Source organism: Seriola dumerili, unplaced genomic scaffold, assembly GCF_002260705.1.
Source record: "Seriola dumerili isolate Sdu_G_001 unplaced genomic scaffold, Sdu_1.0 BDQW01000088.1, whole genome shotgun sequence".
NCBI lineage: Eukaryota > Metazoa > Chordata > Actinopteri > Carangiformes > Carangidae > Seriola > Seriola dumerili.
In genome coordinates this window covers 14,651,826-14,671,149 of record NW_019174343.1, presented here as the reverse complement: position 1 = coordinate 14,671,149, position 19,324 = coordinate 14,651,826, and the positions used below count along the sequence as shown (strand labels likewise).

At 40.5% G+C, this 19,324-nt stretch overlaps 1 protein-coding gene across 2 annotated transcripts; it reads right to left on the bottom strand.

Annotated features, from left to right (window-relative positions):
* Window positions 1-1,163: 1,163 nt before the first annotated feature.
* smarcc2 (SWI/SNF related, matrix associated, actin dependent regulator of chromatin subfamily c member 2) lies at window positions 1,164-12,408 on the bottom strand. Of its 2 annotated transcripts, XM_022745167.1 has the most exons (26): window positions 12,298-12,408; window positions 11,475-11,594; window positions 11,285-11,370; window positions 11,074-11,155; window positions 10,352-10,444; window positions 10,065-10,134; window positions 9,913-9,982; window positions 9,655-9,730; window positions 8,361-8,605; window positions 8,067-8,191; window positions 7,860-7,913; window positions 7,619-7,656; window positions 7,398-7,528; window positions 7,071-7,142; window positions 6,844-6,957; window positions 6,597-6,750; window positions 6,385-6,501; window positions 6,209-6,271; window positions 5,808-6,066; window positions 5,130-5,291; window positions 4,957-5,018; window positions 4,733-4,853; window positions 4,486-4,649; window positions 4,260-4,394; window positions 3,807-4,170; window positions 1,164-3,328 (listed from the first exon to the last, which is right to left on the bottom strand). In XM_022745167.1, exons 1-26 carry the CDS (start codon window positions 12,406-12,408, stop codon window positions 3,264-3,266), a joined length of 3,153 nt encoding a protein of 1,050 aa, XP_022600888.1. In that variant the 3' UTR covers window positions 1,164-3,263. The 2 variants fall into 2 exon arrangements, with proteins under 2 accessions (XP_022600888.1, XP_022600887.1); XM_022745166.1 differs by having other exon boundaries at window positions 4,957-5,291.
* Window positions 12,409-19,324: the final 6,916 nt, after the last annotated feature.

The window sequence follows — 19,324 nt, the reverse complement described above, 5'->3', positions numbered from 1 at the left end:
ATTCATACTTTTACTAAAGTACATTTCAGAGGGAAATATTGCATTTATCTGACAGCTTTACTTTGCATTTTATATTAAAATTAATAAACTAATGGTTCCCAACCTTTCTGGTTTGTGACTCTAAAAAGAGTAATACTGTCTGGTTGGGGACCCTTGTCACATTTTTTGTTAGCAGTTCCACCGCAGACACAGTTTGAGGCCCAAAGACATTTAATTATCTGATATGTTAGAACAAAGCAAAGATTAGATAAAAGACACAGACGTGTAGTACAACTTTATTTTTTTCTTCTTTCCCATTAATCATCTCACAACCCCTTCAGATTCAACCAGGGATCCTTTGGAGGAGCCTGACCCATAGTTTGAAATCCACTGGACTTAACTACTTACCTGTATAAAATAGTTAAAACTAGCTCCACTTTCAGTGGCTACAACCATGAAATGCTGCTTACACATTGATGCATCAGTTGCAGGACATTTTACTACACAACCACCACTTTTAGTGCTGTTACTTTAAATACATGTAGCTGATAGAACTTCTGTATTTTCACTTAGATAGGAGATGAAATGCAGATCTTTCACTTGAAATGAAGTATTTTTACATTGTATTGATACTTTTACTTTAGTAAAGATCTGAATACGTCCTCCACCACTGACAAAAAATAAAAAATAAATAAAAATAAACTGAAGATCCACTTACTCACCCGTCCTAGAGCTTTCAACTGCATCACACTGTCCTCATCAACACACTCAGTTTGTTGCCATGGAGCTGTAGATTTTTTAACTTTCTATGATTAATACATTTTTAAACCAGAGACATCAGAGAGTTCAGGATTGTTTATGCAAACTGCTTCCTCGTTAGCAGGACAAGGCCTTTTTCACAGCAGACATTTTAACTTGTCACAGTAGAAGAACAGGTGGCCTTCATTAATGTAATTAGTAACACCTGTGCTCTTCCTACTCTGACAACTCAAAATGTCTGCTGTATAGAAACCCTGTTGGTGATTGAACTGTGGGACGAGCCTCAAATTCTACTCTGCACTTGGTAGTCAGTGTCAAACAGGTAAACTAGTTTAAGTTGTAGTTTTAGATCCTTGTGTGTGATTATTTGTGTGTGAGGCAGCTGACAAAAGAACAAACCACTCTACACAGCCACTCCTCTTCACATCTTTATTTTTTTCCCAACATTTTGTAGTTAAAACCTGAACCGCTTTTGCTTTGCCTTTTTTTTTTCATACAAACTGCCAGAGTAACTGTCAGCACTGATGTGATGATTTACTGAGGAAAAGTTGATTTCTACTGTATAATAATCAATGCAATTGCTGCTACCTTCAGCATAGTGAAAAACATACAGAATCTGAACAGACACTTATTTCATATCACAAAATCCACACAATGTAGTAATAACACAGATAAAATAAGTCCATTTATGCTCACAGCTGTGGTGAGGACTGCAATACTGGCTTGACGGACATTAACTGTAAAGTTTCACCATCTGACTGGATTATATTTCATGACACCGACGTGATGTGCCGTGTGCAGAACAAAGCATGTTTTTTTAAATCCTTCAAACCTGGTGATACACAACAAATGGCACTGAAAATAAAACTGAACGGTAACATGGTTTACAGATCTTCATGGCATGCGTTCACATACACACATGCTCACAGTCACATCTCAGACAGATCCAACAGGCCTGTCTGAATCATACACAACAGTGGAGGGGGTAAATATAGGCTACAAAGGTAATAATATACAGTTACAATGTTGACATATCAAAGAAAGAAGATGGAAAAATGGACAGTAAAAAATATAAAAATTGATAGGATAAAAAGTGAGGATATTGTTGCAGATATTAAGGACACAATTCTCCATTGTCAGCCGTTTAAGGTGCGAGCTCCCTTGTCTTTGACAGCATTAACATTTCTTCCATCTGTAACTTGAAATGCACCACCGAAAAAACAAGCTGTGAAAAAAAAAAATCCTCTTCATTTCCCGAGCAACCACAATAATACTCACTGAATAAATGAGATAAACATGATTATAAAAAACATTTTGGTTTAGCAAATAACACAAAGTCAAATCATGAATAAACACATTTTGTGGTCGCTGATAGTATTATCATTCCCAGACCGTCTTCTTCAGTCGTTTCTTCTGAACAAAACTACATTCCACACAAAACTACAACCTGGATTTCATCTTGATTTGCAAAACTTAAACACCTCACTGACACATTAATAAGTGCTGTGGAAAAAAGACATTATTTAGTTATGATCTAAAACAAGGTCTTTTCAGGACCTCACACTGTCAGTACTTTCAAAATAGTTCCCATATTTGTCATTACGGGGCAACAAAAGGTGTTTGTAACAGAAAATCCAGCTTACAGTACGTATTCTCAAACTGCATCCAAACAAACTAATTTCAAACTGGCTTCTGATTTGAACACTTTTCATTCATTGCAGACTTTTCTCTTAAGAGAGACATTGGTTTTTAGACATGCGACCTTCAGGCCAGACCTTGAAGAGTGACCGTTGTCCATGTAATAGAAATAAAAAATAGAGAGGAAAAAGTAATATTCCCAATCGAGTTTCTAAAACCTTCAGTATGAAAAAGTATTTAAGACAACAAAAGGACGATATAAGTGCTAAAGTTCAATTTCATGGATACTTCAAGTCTTACACTGAGACCTAGGGAAACATATTAAAAGTGCATTTTCTTCTTACATACTGTATATTTCAATCAGTACCTACAGTACATGGGGTGAAACTCTGGAGCGCTTGTGAAGCCTGAGACTTCACAAGTTGTGATAAACTGTTGCAGGAAAATAAATGCAACAATTTCCAAAACACTGAAAACACAAGATGAGTCTTTTCTCTTCTTCTCCTTGAGTGCCAGCATGTTGGTAAGACCCTTAGTTTACCAGATCTCTGGTGTTAAGCTTAAAATAACAAAGTGAGATGTTGCTGTCCAATCGACCACACAGGATGAACAACTTCTGTACGAAAATCAATTTTCTTCAATGGTCGATTCAATTTGAAAAGGACTTTTTTTTTTTCAACAGATCAGTCAGAGTATTGGTGGGTTACCGCTTTTCTTTCTCACATCAATTGTCCTGTTGGAAAAAACAAAAACAAAAACAAAAACAAAAAGCTGAAAATGTAAAATGTGTTCTCTTCCTTCAGTTTATGACTTCTTCATTTCAGATGATACAGGCAGGATTCAAAGTGGTCAGAGTCATTCGGATTCTCGGGCAATTTATTGATGTCTCACTGTGGTGGAGGGACCGGAGCTGCGGGGTGGAGTGTTTCCCCAGAGAGAGAGGCGTTGGGCTCTGTGAGGAGGTGACGGAGAGGAAAAGGTGAACAATGTTAAAAATCAACCATTTAGAGCTGCCAGGTTTTACAATATATCCCTTAGTTCCTGTTGGTGGAACTCAGGTTGGATTTTTGTTAACAAGATGAAGAACACAGATGAACCTACAGTCTGTGTGGTCCTACAGCAAGTTGAAAGGGGTTTGTATAAATAACCGAATAAAATGTGTGTAAAAACAAAGGTTCTGCAGTAATGCAATTATCTTAATATTTCACTAAATTGAATATTTTTAGGATTTAGACTGTTGGTCAGACAAGTCAAGACATTTTGTGACATCACCTTGGGATACTGTGATGGGTATTTTTAACTGTTTTATCATATTATATAGGGCAAATGATTACTCAATTAATCAAGAAAAGAACTGACAGATTAATTGATAATCAAAATAATGACTGCGATTAAATTGACACAGATCAAGACAGTGAGGCTGCACTCACCATGAAGGACAGGTGTAGTGCTGGAGCTGGAGTGGGTAGCTGCGGCCTGGCTCGGAGGGCAGGGCGGCGAGGTGTGAGCGCTCTGAGCTGGTTGGGACTCAGGAGCTGGGGCAGAAGAGGCTGGAGGCGCGGGGCTAGCGGCCGGCTGCGGTGCTGGTGTGCTGGGAGCTTGCTGACTTGCTGCCAGGCCCTGGGGCGGCGGGCCTGAGGCCGCCTGGTTGGAATGAGGACCTCCAGCCTGGCTGTGCTGCTGGTGCTGAATCTGCTGGAAGTGCTGCTGGCGAGCCCTCATCTCAGCGTATTTCAACTGCTCCATGTGGAAAGACTGACGGTCAGCCAGCAGCTGCTGCCGCTGGTACTCCAACTACACACAGGCACACAGAAATATGTTAAAGTATTTATATTGTATTCTACTGTCCATTGATGCTACATATCCCAGAACTCCTCACTTACAGCCTCCCTCTCTCTGTCCATGATGGTTTCCAGTTCTTCAAAGTGTCGCAGTTTAATCTCCAGCTTCTTCATTTGGGTTTCCACCAGCAGAGCCACAAGAGATTTGATCTTCCTCTCTTCCACTGCAGCCAGGTGCTGTCAAGAAAGTGGAGGTGAAACCAAAGCTGGAGAAAATGTAAAACAACACAAAAGGTGATGAAGGATACAGTGTGATAAATAACTTTACCTTGGCTTTGACAGCAGCAGCAGCGAGAGCAGACGCAGCAGCAGTGGCCAGGTTCCCCTCTCCAACATCACGCTCCACCTTGGCCTTCCTTTCTCCCTCACTCTCTCCTTCTCTTTGTCCTTCCTCTGTTCCCTCTTTTCCCTCCTTCTCTTTCTCGCCATCACCTAAAAGCAGAAAAGACTTATGTTTTTTCACTTTTGACAAGAACACAGTATTTCCTGTGTCTGAGAGACATGCACTTTCATACCCATCTCTGACTCAGTTTTGTCCGCCTCCCTCTCTCCTTCAGGTTCTCTTCCTCTCTCGTCTTCCTTCTTCCCGTTCTCTGGCTGCTTTTCCTCTTCCTCAATCGCTCCATCTTTGCTGTCCTGTGTGGGGAAGTAAACACAGCACAATGAGCTTTGCGGCAGCGCATCAGCAGGACAATCACAAATAAGTAACATCATGTATTATAACACACATGCATCATACCTTGGCCTCTCTCTTCTCTTCACCTGATTGGCTGTCATTCTTGCTTTCATCAGTGTTTTCGTCTAGAAGCCGAGAGAGAAGACACGTCAGAAGCTGTCTCTTGCAATTTTGCATGTTGCGTTTATATTGTACGTGTGTGTGTGTGTGTGTGTGTATTTGTGTGTCCATCCCACCAGGTCTCTCTCCTTCCTCCAGCCCAGTGCCTGCAATGCCACTGCCCTCCAGGCCGTATAGAGGGTCCTGGCGGCCGCTGACCCTCGCCGCCTCCTCCACCCGCCGCACATGAGCCTCGACCAGAGCTGCAGGAACCTCCTCTTTCATACGAGAAAACTCCTCTGAGGAGCAGAGACAGATTGTGAAATTGTGAGTTAAAGGTGTTAATGATAAATTGATCATCAATTAAGCAAGAAATTTGATTGCTCAGTAGTAATATGTGCATGCAATGAGTGATCAACAAAAGCACTTTTTTTTAGGGAGCTTCTTTTTTTTGATACAAGAACCTGTAACATGGCTGAGATGTTTTATCTTAACTTGTGTTGTTCATAATTATTGCATTCTGTAGAATTCCCAGCGTCCCACAACAAATGTCTAAATCAAGCTTTCATGGTGAAAAAACATCCATTTTGTATTTCATAAGCTTTCATATTTCTCTTATTGGTTAAATTCTTGACCCGCCAAAATCAGGAAATAAAACTTCTAAACCTGTCGAGGCAACTTCACATGTTTATCTGAAACAAGATACAAGCTATGAGCTCATTACTATATTGTGTCTTCAGTATGAGGTAGCTGTAAATAATTTTATTTTTCAGTGTCTGTACGGCAGGGACATTTCAAAATAAGCCACTTCTCACCCAGAGCAGATTTGGCTGCAGCTGAGGCCACACGTGGGTCGACTACGGAGGCGAGGAAGGCCACCGTGCTCATGACAGGGTTTCCTGCTTGGCTGAAAGGTATCGGCTGGTAGGCCAGTGGTCCCAGGGTCGAGGAGCTGTCCTCCAAGTAGGGGTCTTCAATGGGCAGGCGCAAGAAGTGCAGGATACACTCATCCTGTGTACGGCTGCCCACATGTTCTGACACTTTGTTCCAGTCGTCCTTGTACATCTCCAAGCCCTGAGGAAAGTGAGGTCTACATTTAGCCCTGTTGTTTTTCTTTTGTTTTTTTTTACTAAGGCACTTTAGTTTTATATATTTTGACTTCATGTTGACACCATTGCTTCATTGTCACAGTGTTTATTGTAAGGATTGTTTGTACCTCAAGTAGTAGTAGTGTTTCTTGCTCTGTCCACTCCCTCATGGAGCTCGCTGCACTCTTGCTCTGCACAGAAAAACATCACCACCAGTTTATTTATATGAAAAATCTAAGAAATACAGTAAGTCATAAATTGTAGTTAAAGAATAATTCTGGCATCCATCCTCTTGGACCTGTACCTTTGCAGAGCCAGTCTTCTTGCTGTACATGTCGGTCCGTAGACCAAAGTTTTGCAGATCTGCAGGTTTATCCTTCACTTTATCTGGGAATGACATCATCTGCTGGGTGGCAGGAGTCTACAGGTAGACAGCGACAGAACGACATATGTAAAACACGCTGGAATCTGAGTGCATGTGTCTATTTGTGTGTGTACGTGAGAGTGTATATGGACCTGGGGTGTCTTGGGCTGCAGGGGCACCAGACTGGATGGAGTGTCTGCCAGGACATGGAAGTGGGAGGTGGGTGGAGGACCCATGGGTGTGGGCCGGCTCTCGGAGTCCACCTGGTAGTTTATCAGACCCCACTGCTCCAGGAAGGCGTGGACTCTGCAGGAGAAGAAGCACAGTGTTCCTCACAGAAACACACAAACATACAGTCGGATTGGCTGATTATGTTCGTCACATTCAGCCTCCACCCACCTCATGATTGCACACACATCTCCTGCCAGGTTCCTGCGACAGGCGGTGGAGGTCAGGTACTCCTGAGGGTTCAGTCGATAGGTGTCGATCATGAAGTTCCTGTATGCCAGGTAACTGCCAAAAGAGGAAGACAGAACAATGACTACGATGACTTTTTGTTGTGTAACTGTGTATCATATAAATACTTGTATACACATATACATATACATATAAAATCTCATACTTACATCTCAGGGGTTTTGGATTTGTTCTTTCCATTGAAAAACTCGGGCAAGGCTCTGCGCTCAATGGCGTGAACACTGGTGGGGAAAACATTTATGAGAGTGTGAGGACTGAACTACATCTGGACGACTCCTTTTTGACTTTTAGAGTCACCTACAAAAATCTGCATTTGTTTTTCTTTTCAACCAAAAATGACGACAGCTGAGTTCACACTTTAGGTCTCAGTTTGGATTTTGCATGTTTGAATTTTACAAACACACTACTGACATCTCTGAAATCAGATCACTGCCAAAAATGAAGAAAAACACAGAGAAAACAAACAAAAATCTTACCTGTTGTAGTCAAACCAGGCAGCGTAGCTCGGGATGATGATGTGGTGGGTTTGCTCAGTCACATTGTCCTCGTGAAGGTCTGAGCCTTTCACCGGTTCACCCTTCACACTCGGAGAGCCTTCCTCCTCCTCCTGTATGGACACATAGACACGCACTCAAGATGATGTATGGATGTACTGTCCTCAGGTAATGTTTTCTTGCACTTTCACAAACTACCTTACCTTGCCTGTTGTTTCCATGGACTCATCCTCTTGCTCATCTGTAAAAAAACAGAAGGGCAAAAAAAAGGCATGACTGATAAACTGTTCATCAGAGTGATAGCAAGTGTACCGTTCCTTTCTTCAAGTTAAGTGGGACAACAGTAATATGAAAAACAATCTGCTCTTATATGGAAAGAGTATTTTCTTTTAAAAGTAGTTACAGGTAGCCATGTTGGTGGTGACACAAAAACTTTCTGCTCACCCATATCCATACCTCCCTTGACTGGAGTTGAATCAGTGTCCTTCTTAGTGTTATCTGCAAAAAAATAAAGTATAATGTCAGCCAGTGACAGACAACAGATACTTTACAGTTTTAAAAGATGACAACTGGGATAAATGTACATGGTGATCCAGTGTGGGAGTTGGCTGTATGGTTATTGTAGCTGTATGTTTTGGACATATGTCATACTTGTCTTAGCTTGGTTTCCCTCTTCAGATGCTGGAACAGGTGACGCTTCATCTAAGTCCTTACTAAGATCCTCCTGTTCCTCCTCCCTCTGGCCCCGTTTAGACTTGGTGTACGGGGTTGTTGGCCTGTCAGTGCATGCACGCACGCACACACACACACACACACACGCACACACACATGACAATATTTTACTATATTGTATAATGTTTCTGAACCCACTGATTCTACAACAGACTCGTCAAGCATCACATCATTGTTAAATTTGTATGCATCAAGACATGTCTGGTCACAAACCCTTTCTTGGTGTTCTTCTTCTTGCTCTCCTGAGGTGGAGGGGTGGGGGAGGGTGACGGCGAGCGCTTCCTCTTCTTGGCACTACCGGGCTTCTTGTCCCTCCGCTCATCAGGTGTGGTCACCTCATCTGTCAGGGTCTTGGCGGAGATCCGCTTCCTCTTAGGGCAGCCCTCACCCACTTCATAGTCCTCCTCATTCATCCACTCATTATACTGGTCCAGGTCTAAAATCCACTTGGCATGCACCTGAGAATAAAGACCACATATTGAATGCCAAGTCTAAACACACTTTCCATAACCGTGGCAACCAACTGAGGGAAATGTCGCAAGCTCCTCCCACAGTTTATCCAAGCAGAGCTGCACTTTTTCAGAGAAAAACTAGAATATCTACATGTCAGCTCGAAATTTCAACAGGTGCAACTTAACCCTATGCACAAGGATTCAAGGATTGCTTAGAAATGAAATTCAAAAACTCTCTAATAGACAGACATTTAACAGTTATTTACAAGAGAAAAAAATGGTTCATAACAAGCACTCTGAGGAAAAGTCACTGAATTAAGATGAAATTTGAGTTGATTTAATATTTAATAATGTTGGTCTGAAGTTGTGATCTGAGGGAGAAACATTTTCGCTAAGTAAACACAGGGACAGGAAGCTTGATAGTAAACTAGCCCAGTGTGTTTATTATGGTGTGAACACTGCTCTTACTATCATGTCCTGGTGAGTGCTGAACGTCTTCAGTGAGTGACGTTCTGAATACACAGTAAGAGCCTCTGACGCTGCTTTGAATTTGCGGTCGGATCTTTTGTTTCAAGCACCAATTTGCAGAAGCACGTCATTCTTGGATGTTTTGTAAAGAAAGAAAAATATATGAAAATATATGAAATAAGTAACAATGTCCAAATAAGGACCGACCAGCTCAGTGTAAACAGTCCCTGACGGGTTTGTATAATAAAGAAAGCTGAGATACATAAAATGAACACTCATGTTGTCCAGAGAAGCACAACATGTTTATTTTAAATTTTAGCCAATTTAAAGATGTTGCACATAGAATGATGCAAAGGTCATCTGTAATTTTCCATCTAATGTAACAGTTCATCATGCACCCATAAAAAACATCTTTGATTTGAATTTGAGGAATATGTTTAGTTAGACATAGTGATATGTGAGCAGCGCATTAAAAAAAGATTTTGCCGTGTTGCGGGAGAATAAGGGGCACAGAAACAACAAGCTACAGCAAAAAGTTTGTGGACTTTACCAACATACTAAACATAGTACGACAAGAAATGAGGTACCTTCCTGGGCTTTTCTGGGCTAGGAGGATCCTCCACAGCAGCCTCAATCTCACTAGCTGGGATCCAGGTATCATAACTATGCAGTGAGAGGGGAAAGGTCAAAGGTTAAGCCACTGGAAAGATTACAAGTTTGAGCTTGGAAAAAAACCTCAGGGAGAGCAATGTGCGGGTTAAGTTTATGGAAAACAAAGCAGGAAAAAGAATAGAAAACAAGAACAAGAATAGCAGATGCACTCTGAGAATGAACTTATTACAAACCTGTCTGGAAAATATCCCCAGTGGAGCAGCACTTGCTTATCTCTCTTCATCACAGGACGCACCCACTCCTCTGGACCAAAAACAGACAATTACATTAGCACAAAGCAACAAACACAACTTTCTGTGCTGAAACACAACATTTGTAGTCTCACCTTCCTCCAGACTGGTAGGAATAGGCACAACAACATGGGAACTGGAGGCCTTGTCTTCAGTCACTGAGCCCTGCAACAGATGTTTATACAGCTGGTTTATGCTCTGAAAAAGAAAACTTCACAGCTATGCTTCACTGGGGACAAGACGAGGAAACACAGAAAACACCTAACTAAGAGCCTCCAATACAATCAAATTCTCTGTTCGAAGAAACACTTCTGTCTGTAATACTGACACGTAATCAGCTTTAACAGAAGAAAATGAAACAAAACACAACAAAAAATCACACCTGATGTCTTTTGATGATGTCTTTCAGTTTCCCGAGCAGTTTTGGTTCTATGTCAGAGCTCAGGTAGATGACAGGTCTAGTCAGGCAGTTGTTCTGAAATGAAGAAAAGCAGCAGATGTGTCAATTAATCAAACCACGACATTCACCAGCGTAAAATCATATGTGCACGAACATATATAAAAATGCACATATGTTTAATTTCATATAATCTCCATTAAAATAAGAACTGTGTCAGTGCTACGTGCTGTTGAGCTCATCAGATCAGGAGAGCTGGAGGATCTTGTGGTGGAACTGCAGAACTGATTAAGTAGGATTACTGGTCAAATCACATGACTGGGTGCCCTTCATTATTTCTATCTGCAGAGCTCGAGCAGCCTGATTCTCAGACGCTTCACAAATATGATGTAACAAGAGGAGACATGTAACCTCTCAAAGAGACATCTCTTAGCTCTGATGCCTGCAGCAGAAAGAAAAAACAACTCCCGCTGGAGCTCATTATTAATCACATAAAAAAATAACTGATTTAAGAAAACACTGGGGATTGTGGGAATGTTGTTATAGTTTGTAGGGTCTGAATGTCTATGAATCTATATGTAATATTATCTGAGCACAGTTATCAATTTTCTCTATTTCACTAATTCAGAGCTGAGCACATCCTCTGTAACTACATGATTCATTTACAAAATAATTCTGTATGAATAAAAGCACTTAGGCAGACTAACCTGCACTAACGACTTCTCGATGGTCATGAACATCTCCACATTTCGGTCCATCCTTGATGGATTCTGGAAGTCAAACCTGCGCCTACCAGGAAATTAGACTGGAGTTACACATGAAACGGCAACATAGCCAAAATTCAACTGAGCATTGTAATTATTCTTTTCACTCTGTCTGTTTATCAACTATTTAAACCAGCTAGAAAGAAAGTCTTACCATCCTTGGTCACTCTTGAACTTGTAGGCTGCAGCCAGGATGTGGCAGAGAGCCCCCCCTGACTTAAAGTCCAGGAAACACTTCATCTGCACACACAAAACACAACAGTTGCAGGGCATCTCACTGGAAATGTGATGTGTACAGTGTGTGTGCAAATGAGACAGATAAAAGAGGAGTAAAGGAGACATACCGGCAGTTTGGTGAGTGGAGGGTTGCTGACATGTCGACCGAACACTTCCTCCTGGAACTGGAGCAGCTGGACCACCAGGCTGGACAGAGACTTGTTGGTGGGGGGCTCAGCCTGGATGTACTGAGATGACAACAACAACACAGAGGGGCAGTCAGAGCTGAGGTACAGAGGGGACAACAGACACATAAAAATAAACTACATTGGGCTGTTAGCTGCTGTGTGTCGGTGGAAGTTGTACATTTTTCAATTTTACCACTGAGAGTGTGAGACAGTGTCGTAATGGAATATGTGATAAGGGGGGAAATTCATGAATATCGTCCATTTAATCTTTATTATAATTATTATCATTGGCGTGCTTTTGAAGAATTGCTGTAATTTGTTACATCAATGTGTCTAAACACTGGCACACCGCTCAGTGTTCTTCCAGACAGGCCGTGGCTTCAGTCAGCGCGGCGCGCCACACAGAGCCAACATCTGGATCTGAGCTGCATTACCGTTAGCCCATTAGCTACTCGCTAGCTGGCCGGCCGGCTAAAGTCACCCCTTTTACAAATATTCATCCACATAGGTCAGACTGTGTGTTGCTTTTGGGTCGGGTTAGTTACAATAACGTAAGGGGATACCGCCATTCGCGGCTGCATCTGGTGCAGCTGTTGGCTCAGCATCCTTTTGTATCCCGGCTCGAGTGAATCAAACAGCTGGACGCTCAGCAGCACCCTCCCTCCTCTCTTTGTCACTGCCTCTGCCCAGCGGGTAAGTGTCCACATTTCAGGGTGGAAAATATATGCTCCGTATGTATTGTTACAAAACATGCGCTCAGTACCTTTTTGTAATTCTTTCCCAGCCAGACGCGGACATTATCAAACTGAGAGACGGTATCAGACGCTTCGAAATATTTTACATTCGGGCCGCCGTCTTTCTTCCGCACCGCCATCTTTGCTTGCAGACAACCAGTCGACGTCGCCTGCCGCCCAGCGGCCTCAGTGTGGTACTACAACTACTGGACAACATGGTGCTGCAATGACTCCCATTGAACAGCAGGGGCCAGAGTGGTGTAGGGATTGTTTTTAAACTGCTTCAACATAATGCGAGAGGTTTCAAAGCAGTGGTGCAAGCAGAACTCAGATTATGTAGGCTACTGCAAAGCAAAAACAAGCAGTAAAGGTTGGAAGTGGCAGTTTGGACAATTGTCTTATGTAATGTATAACAATTGATATAATAATAACATAAAATTGAATAATAGCCTTTACTTTGAAAACATACTTGAAAAGTCATGCACTCAAATTCTTAAAGTACTTTTAAATTTAACTATCATAAGTAAAATTACTCATCATGCACTATGGTTCCAGTGTGGATCATTATCATTAACTCTTTTCAGGAAATAGTTGTAAGCACACTTCAAAAATCAGAAGTATTTAATTTTTTCTATGTGCAGCTCTGTGAAGAATGAAGTTGAAATAATGAATAAGATGTCAACAATCTTCTGTCACGCAGTCATCAAACTCCTAACCAGGCTTTGTCTTTGCATTTGTTGCTAGTGAGGGATATTTTGGCCACAGTCTTCATCACTGTCCCATGTGCCCTTGTAGAGGACAAGGAACAACATATTACAACCAGAGTAATGTTTTCCAAAAAAAAAAACAAAAAAAAAAAATACACAGTTCAATGTACATTACTGCAGACACTCACTCAGATCATGTTACATATGAGTGAAGCTCCTGGATCACTTCAACAAGTAGTTCCATGCTACAGGATATGTTCTGAAAACACAATGCAGTTTACTGTGAGTGCAACCTTTAGGAGCCAAACAAACACATTAACCAAGTCTTTGGGGCATCATCAGGCCTGATTCATTTGGTTTAACGGGCGGTGAGGTCTGGCTGTGTCTTCACTTGTTCTAAATATCGAACAATTTTCAGAATCAGTAGGATGTTTGACGCACCACAAAGTGCTGCCAGTTCAGTTGAGAAGCTTCCTCACTGAGAGTGATTCAGAGGTTGATTAATTTATTAATTGCTAATGCATTGGACAAGTTACATGAGGTCAAATCTAAAATCATCAAAATAAAGCACTTACCTGTAAATCTTAGGGAAAAAAGTGAGCAATTACATCTTTTAGCTGGCAAAAAATGACCCCCCCCCCAGTTACTAAATGACCTCCTGCAGCAGGACCTGAGTTAAGAGTGCTGATGAGACGAGAGAGAAAGAGGATGGAAAGGTAGGCAGGAGGGGTTTCTGGATATGTAAATTAAATAAGACTCATACAATCAAAATGAAATTGAAAAGACTTTCTGATTCAGTCACAGTGAGTGCACATACTGTATTTAATTAAAATGTGTCTTTAATAATCTATGTTATAATCATTCATTTTAATCAGGTATCTAGTGGCTACTGGGCCGACTATCAATTAATTATCTTGATTGCATAAGACCTGACCTATGAAGGCACTCTCGTTAAAACATATAAAGTTGATTTCACACTCAAGTGTGTTGTTCAGAGTTGGGCAGTAACAGCAGGAGGGCAGTGAGAAAAGGTGTTTTTATGTATTTATGGCTAAATTAAACAAATGCTCCTTCCTCAGCCTGGTGATAGATGCAGGTAAATTTGTAAAGAAAACTAGTTTTTATGGGCCATTTTTAAAGGGCATTTTTTATGAAAAAAGGATAGGGATGATGTTTAAAGCTGTAGTTCTTAACCTGAGGATCAGGAACCCCACAAGGGGTCACAAGTTAAAGTTTAGGGGTCATGAAATGATTTATAGGAAAGGAAACTACACTACACAGAAAAAATACATTTTTTTTTTAATCTTATCTTAAATTAAAATTTTTTGAGAAATATTGAAAAGGCCTCCAAAAAAATTCAAATGACAATGAAAATCCCTGCTGAAATTGTAAAGGTTGCAACTAACAATTACATTCATTGTTGATTACTATTATTATAATTTAATTAATTCACTGTTTAAGTCTATGGTAGTGATATTTTACAATGTATTGTTTTGTTCAACAGAGAGATTCAGTTTCAATGATTTCTGACAAGAAATCAACAGATCCAACTTAACTAAAATAGTTATGAAATTGATTGTCAAAAAGTTGTTGATTATTTTTCTGATTACTGACTAATCAGTTAATTGACTAATTGAATCAGCTCTAGGAACTGCAAACAGTTCACTGATGTGTGCAACAAGAGATTGTAATTGCAGTGCTTCATTTAAAATGGTCGTATGGGCAAAGGTTGGGAAGCGCTGTGAGGATTGTAGTTCAATGGTTGACCTAGTATTCTCTATCATGTTAAACATATTGATATTGTCTTGCAGACATCATTTGATTTGTGCTTGGGAAGCACTTTTTTAATAAAAATGTATATAAAACATGATATATATTTTGCTTAATTTCCAGTTACTGCAACAGTTGAAGAAAATGACAGATCTAAGCCATTAGTGCATGCTCCGTTACTGATTTAGTATTATATGGACATGCACAAAAATATAATAAAATGCATCCTATGATATTATATAAACATCACATTAAAATCAAAGCTCCCATGGAGTAATATGTGACAAGAAATAACATTTATATAAAAGTTCCACAATTCTGCCGACATAAAAGTAGAGAAATAACTGAGCAAAATATAGACACGTCAGACTGTTTTCATGTCTGTGACCTTTTTACTGGTCCTCATTTAGTCAGAGGCCTCAAATTAACCTTCATTAACAGAGAATAGGTGTCTGTGTGCGTATGTGTGTGTGTGTGTGTGTGTGAATCTTACATGACCCAGGCTAATTTGTGAAAGTCCAGAGACAACACTGAATAGAGCAGTGCTCCTTGAACTAGTATTCCTCAGACTGTCTGTGTGTTTGTGTTTGCTCATGAGCATGTGTGTGCATATCTGAGTAACAGTGTGTGTGGTGCACCCGTCTGTGCTGAAGGAGAGAAGCCTATTGATTATTTTAATCCTCCTATTTGTGAGTCTGTGATCCTCTCGGCTCAGCCTTCCACAGGGGGATTGCTAATGGGGCTGAACGCTTCCCTCCTCAGCCCTCTCTCCCTGTCCAATTAACTTAATGCTGGAATCTGCGAGGAGGGAGCACTGGGACCTGGGTGGGGTGGGGGGCACTGCTGAGCTACAACCCCACTGACTCCCCTCAGTCTCCCAAACCTCTCTTTTGCACCACATTCAGCAAGAACGCCCTCATCCAGAATAGTATTACCTCTCACCTTTAATTAAAGATCTATCTCCATGTTTTTTATTCTGGTGAGGTGAGAACTCCTTTCAGCCAGTGTTTCATTTTCACATGGTGGCTTTGCAGAGGGTAGAAGCAGCATCGGGTGCAGAAACAAGTCTTATTATAGCAACATTACTTTCAAACAGTTTGCTGTAGCTGTAATTTTGCTTGATCTCACATATTTCAATATGTATTTGTCTAACGAGTATTTGTGTTGAGCTCTGCCCTGAAGTTGAATTTAGTCAGACAAACTTTTTTTTCATAAAACTGATAATAAAACTGAAACATAGGCTATAGGGGGTGTCCACTAAGTCACAAGGCATTGTTTCATGCAATTTAAAATTATTCACAGACTCCACTTTTCTGAGTATAAATCAGTCCAATATAATCCGATATTTGGGAAGGACCATAAGGACGTGTTACACCCCAGACTGCTGAGGTTTTTGTGTCTTACTGACATTGATAAATATTGATAAAAGCTAGATTGTCAACAATTATTGTTGATGTGTTTCAGGAACTTTACAAACTCTTACAACCCAAGATCTTTTTTAATTATTAGCCATGCTAGTGGTGTGGCTCTGTGGGTGGCAGTATCGGTCTGATTTGAATATCTTAGCAACTGCTGGATGGACTGCAACAGATTTTTTACCAAAATTTAATTTGTACTTTATGACCAAATACTTACAAAACAACAAGTGGCTGTAGTTTGTGTTTGGTGTTAATCAATGTTATCATGCTGTGTTATGAACTAAGATGAACATGGTAAACATTATACCTGCTTATATCATGTTGCCATTGTGAGCATGTTAGCATGCTGATGTTAGCATTTGGCTCAACGTACACCTGTGCTTTATATCAGTATAGTGTTTGACTGACTGATTTATGATCAGACCACCCAATACTTACTTTGGGATATGATGTTTTTTCCCACTTTTTTCCCATTTTGTTATGTTGCAGCCTTACGTTAAATCATTTCAATTGATTTTTCCCTCATCAGTCTACAGCTAATGATGACAAAGTGAAATCAGAATTTTATAAATTTTTGCAAATTTGTTATAAAGGAAAAACTGAAATATCATATTGAGATAAGTATTCAGTCCCTCTGCTATGACACTTGAAATTTAGCTCAGGTTACTCCCATTTCTCTTGATCATCTTTGAGATGTTTCTACACCTATAGACTGGAGTCCAGCTATGGTATATTCAGTTGCACTGATATGATATGGAAAGGCACACAGCAGTCTATATAAGGTCTCACGGCTTACAATGTATATCAGAGCAAAAACCAAGCCATGACTTAAACCCAAATGAACATTTGTGGAGATAACTGAAAATGGCTGCCCTCCGACGGTCCCCATCCAACCTGACAGATGTCGAGAGGATCTGTAGAGAAGAATGGCAGAACATCCCCAAAGCCAGATGTGCAAATCCTGTTGCGTCATACCCAAGAAGACTGTAATCTCTGCCAATTTGCTTCAAATCAGTACTGAGTTGACGGTCTGAATACTGATGTCAGAGATTGTACAGGTGTGTCTGATAAAGTGGCCACTGAGCATATTATTCTGTATCAATGGAGCAACACCAGGGGTATGGCAGGTAGGTTTTGTTGGCTCGTATTTCTAATTAGTGGATGAGCTTTTTTTATCTGTATTTTAATGAATATCTGATATCTGATAAATTTGTGTTGGACATAAATATTGCTAAAATATTGAGATTTTTGCAATCAAAAAAACACCATCAGCAATGGAAATTTATCACAACAGACGTCAACACCTGCGGAGTCCTTGTTTGAGTGTAACGTATAAGGAGAGAATAAAGAACAATAGGAATAAAGGATAAAGGAAGAGCTGGTTTTACTCTCACTCAGTGACATCAAAATAATCCTGAATTTTCGTTTTTTATTGTGTTTCATGGTCTTCAAGGGCAGAGAAAATTCTATGCTGATTTCATACATAACGAATACACACAACTCAGCTTGCAAAGTACAGTGACAACAATGAATCCTCACTGCTCGTGAACAAAGGTAACAGCGCCAGAAAACACACACAGTAGGATGCAGCATGGCACAGAGGTTATGTAAAGCCACTCAGCAGGAATGTCTGTGTATAATACACAACGTCAGGATGTTTCTTTTTCTCTTTTTTCTTTTTTTTCACAGCACAAGAATGACAAGTTGAATAGAAAGTTCACATCCAAATCTCATCAGGGTACAGTCATGCTATCAGGCCTCAGGGTCGTATCTGTGTCACTCAGGACAACAAAGTCTCTGCCGCACATTTTAACAAGTGTATTATTGGACCGACATGAAGCTCTCTTCTTCTAAAACTACAATAGATGTGTTCAAAGGAATTTTACATTTTACCCGTCTAAGCATAATATCATGAAAAAAATAGAATTGTTAAATATAATAATTTGGTTACATCAACATTTTTTATAATTTTTCTGGATGCAAATTTTGGAATTACACGGTCACATGCTTCTGTTGTTTATTCCCACTGGTGTTTCCCACCATACAGAATGAACCTCAGTCTCCATTTTGGGAGCTTTTATTTACAGCAGTGAGTCACCTCCAGCTATGTACAAAGATTCACAGTCAGTGTCCTCGGTTGGGATCTGCAATTTCATTAGGTGAGGAACAACATTTGCATGGACTTCCTGCGTTTTCGTCAGAAATCCTCGTCAGATTGCTGTTTGCATCACGTGGATCAGCTTGCTCATACAGCCCAGATTCAACAAGGGATACTGTCTCATGCATAAAAAATAGAAAATAAAATAGAAAATGTAAGGCACGGAAAATCTATAGGTATGATATATGGCAGTAAAACATCAACAACAGTCACCTGCATTTCAAAAACATCTTCACATGGGTACATTCACGGTAAAATTAAAAGAATAGTTTGACATTTTGGGAAACAGGCTTAATCATTTTCCTGCAGAGAGCTAGATGAGAAGACTGATATCACTCTCATGTCTGTACGGTAAACATGAAGCTGGGGCCAGCAAGTCAGTTAGCTTAGCTTAGCATAAAGACTAGAAACAGGGGGAACAGCTAGCCTTGCTCTGTCCATAGGTAACAAAACTTGCCTGCCAGCAAAACCACAAATTATTTCCCAAAATGTCTAACTGTTTTTTTGTTATATATATTTTCATATATTCACCATACTACCCGCCCTAGATGTTGGGTTTGAGTGTGACTGAGCAGGTGAGGCTGCAGAGGAAGCCTCAGCTCATTAGAAGGACATGATGAGACTCTGTCATAAGCTCTGGCTCAGGGAAAATCTCAAAGCTAAACCTCAATATCGATATACTGTGTGTGTTAAGGGACTGTTACCGACAACTTGACGCCCCTCCCATCCCCCTGTAACAGGAGTCAGAGATTGTGCAAGTCAAACTAACAGCAACGTGATGCCTTTTTACACCTCAACACAAACTGAAGAGTAAACACACACACACACACACACACACACACACATACACACACACACACACACATACACACACACACACACACATACACACACACACACACAGGCATGAACACCGACATACAGCACCACTGGATTATGATCGTGGTGTTGGCTGTATCATCAGTTGCAATCAATATATTCATGACTTTTCTGGTTTGGTGTC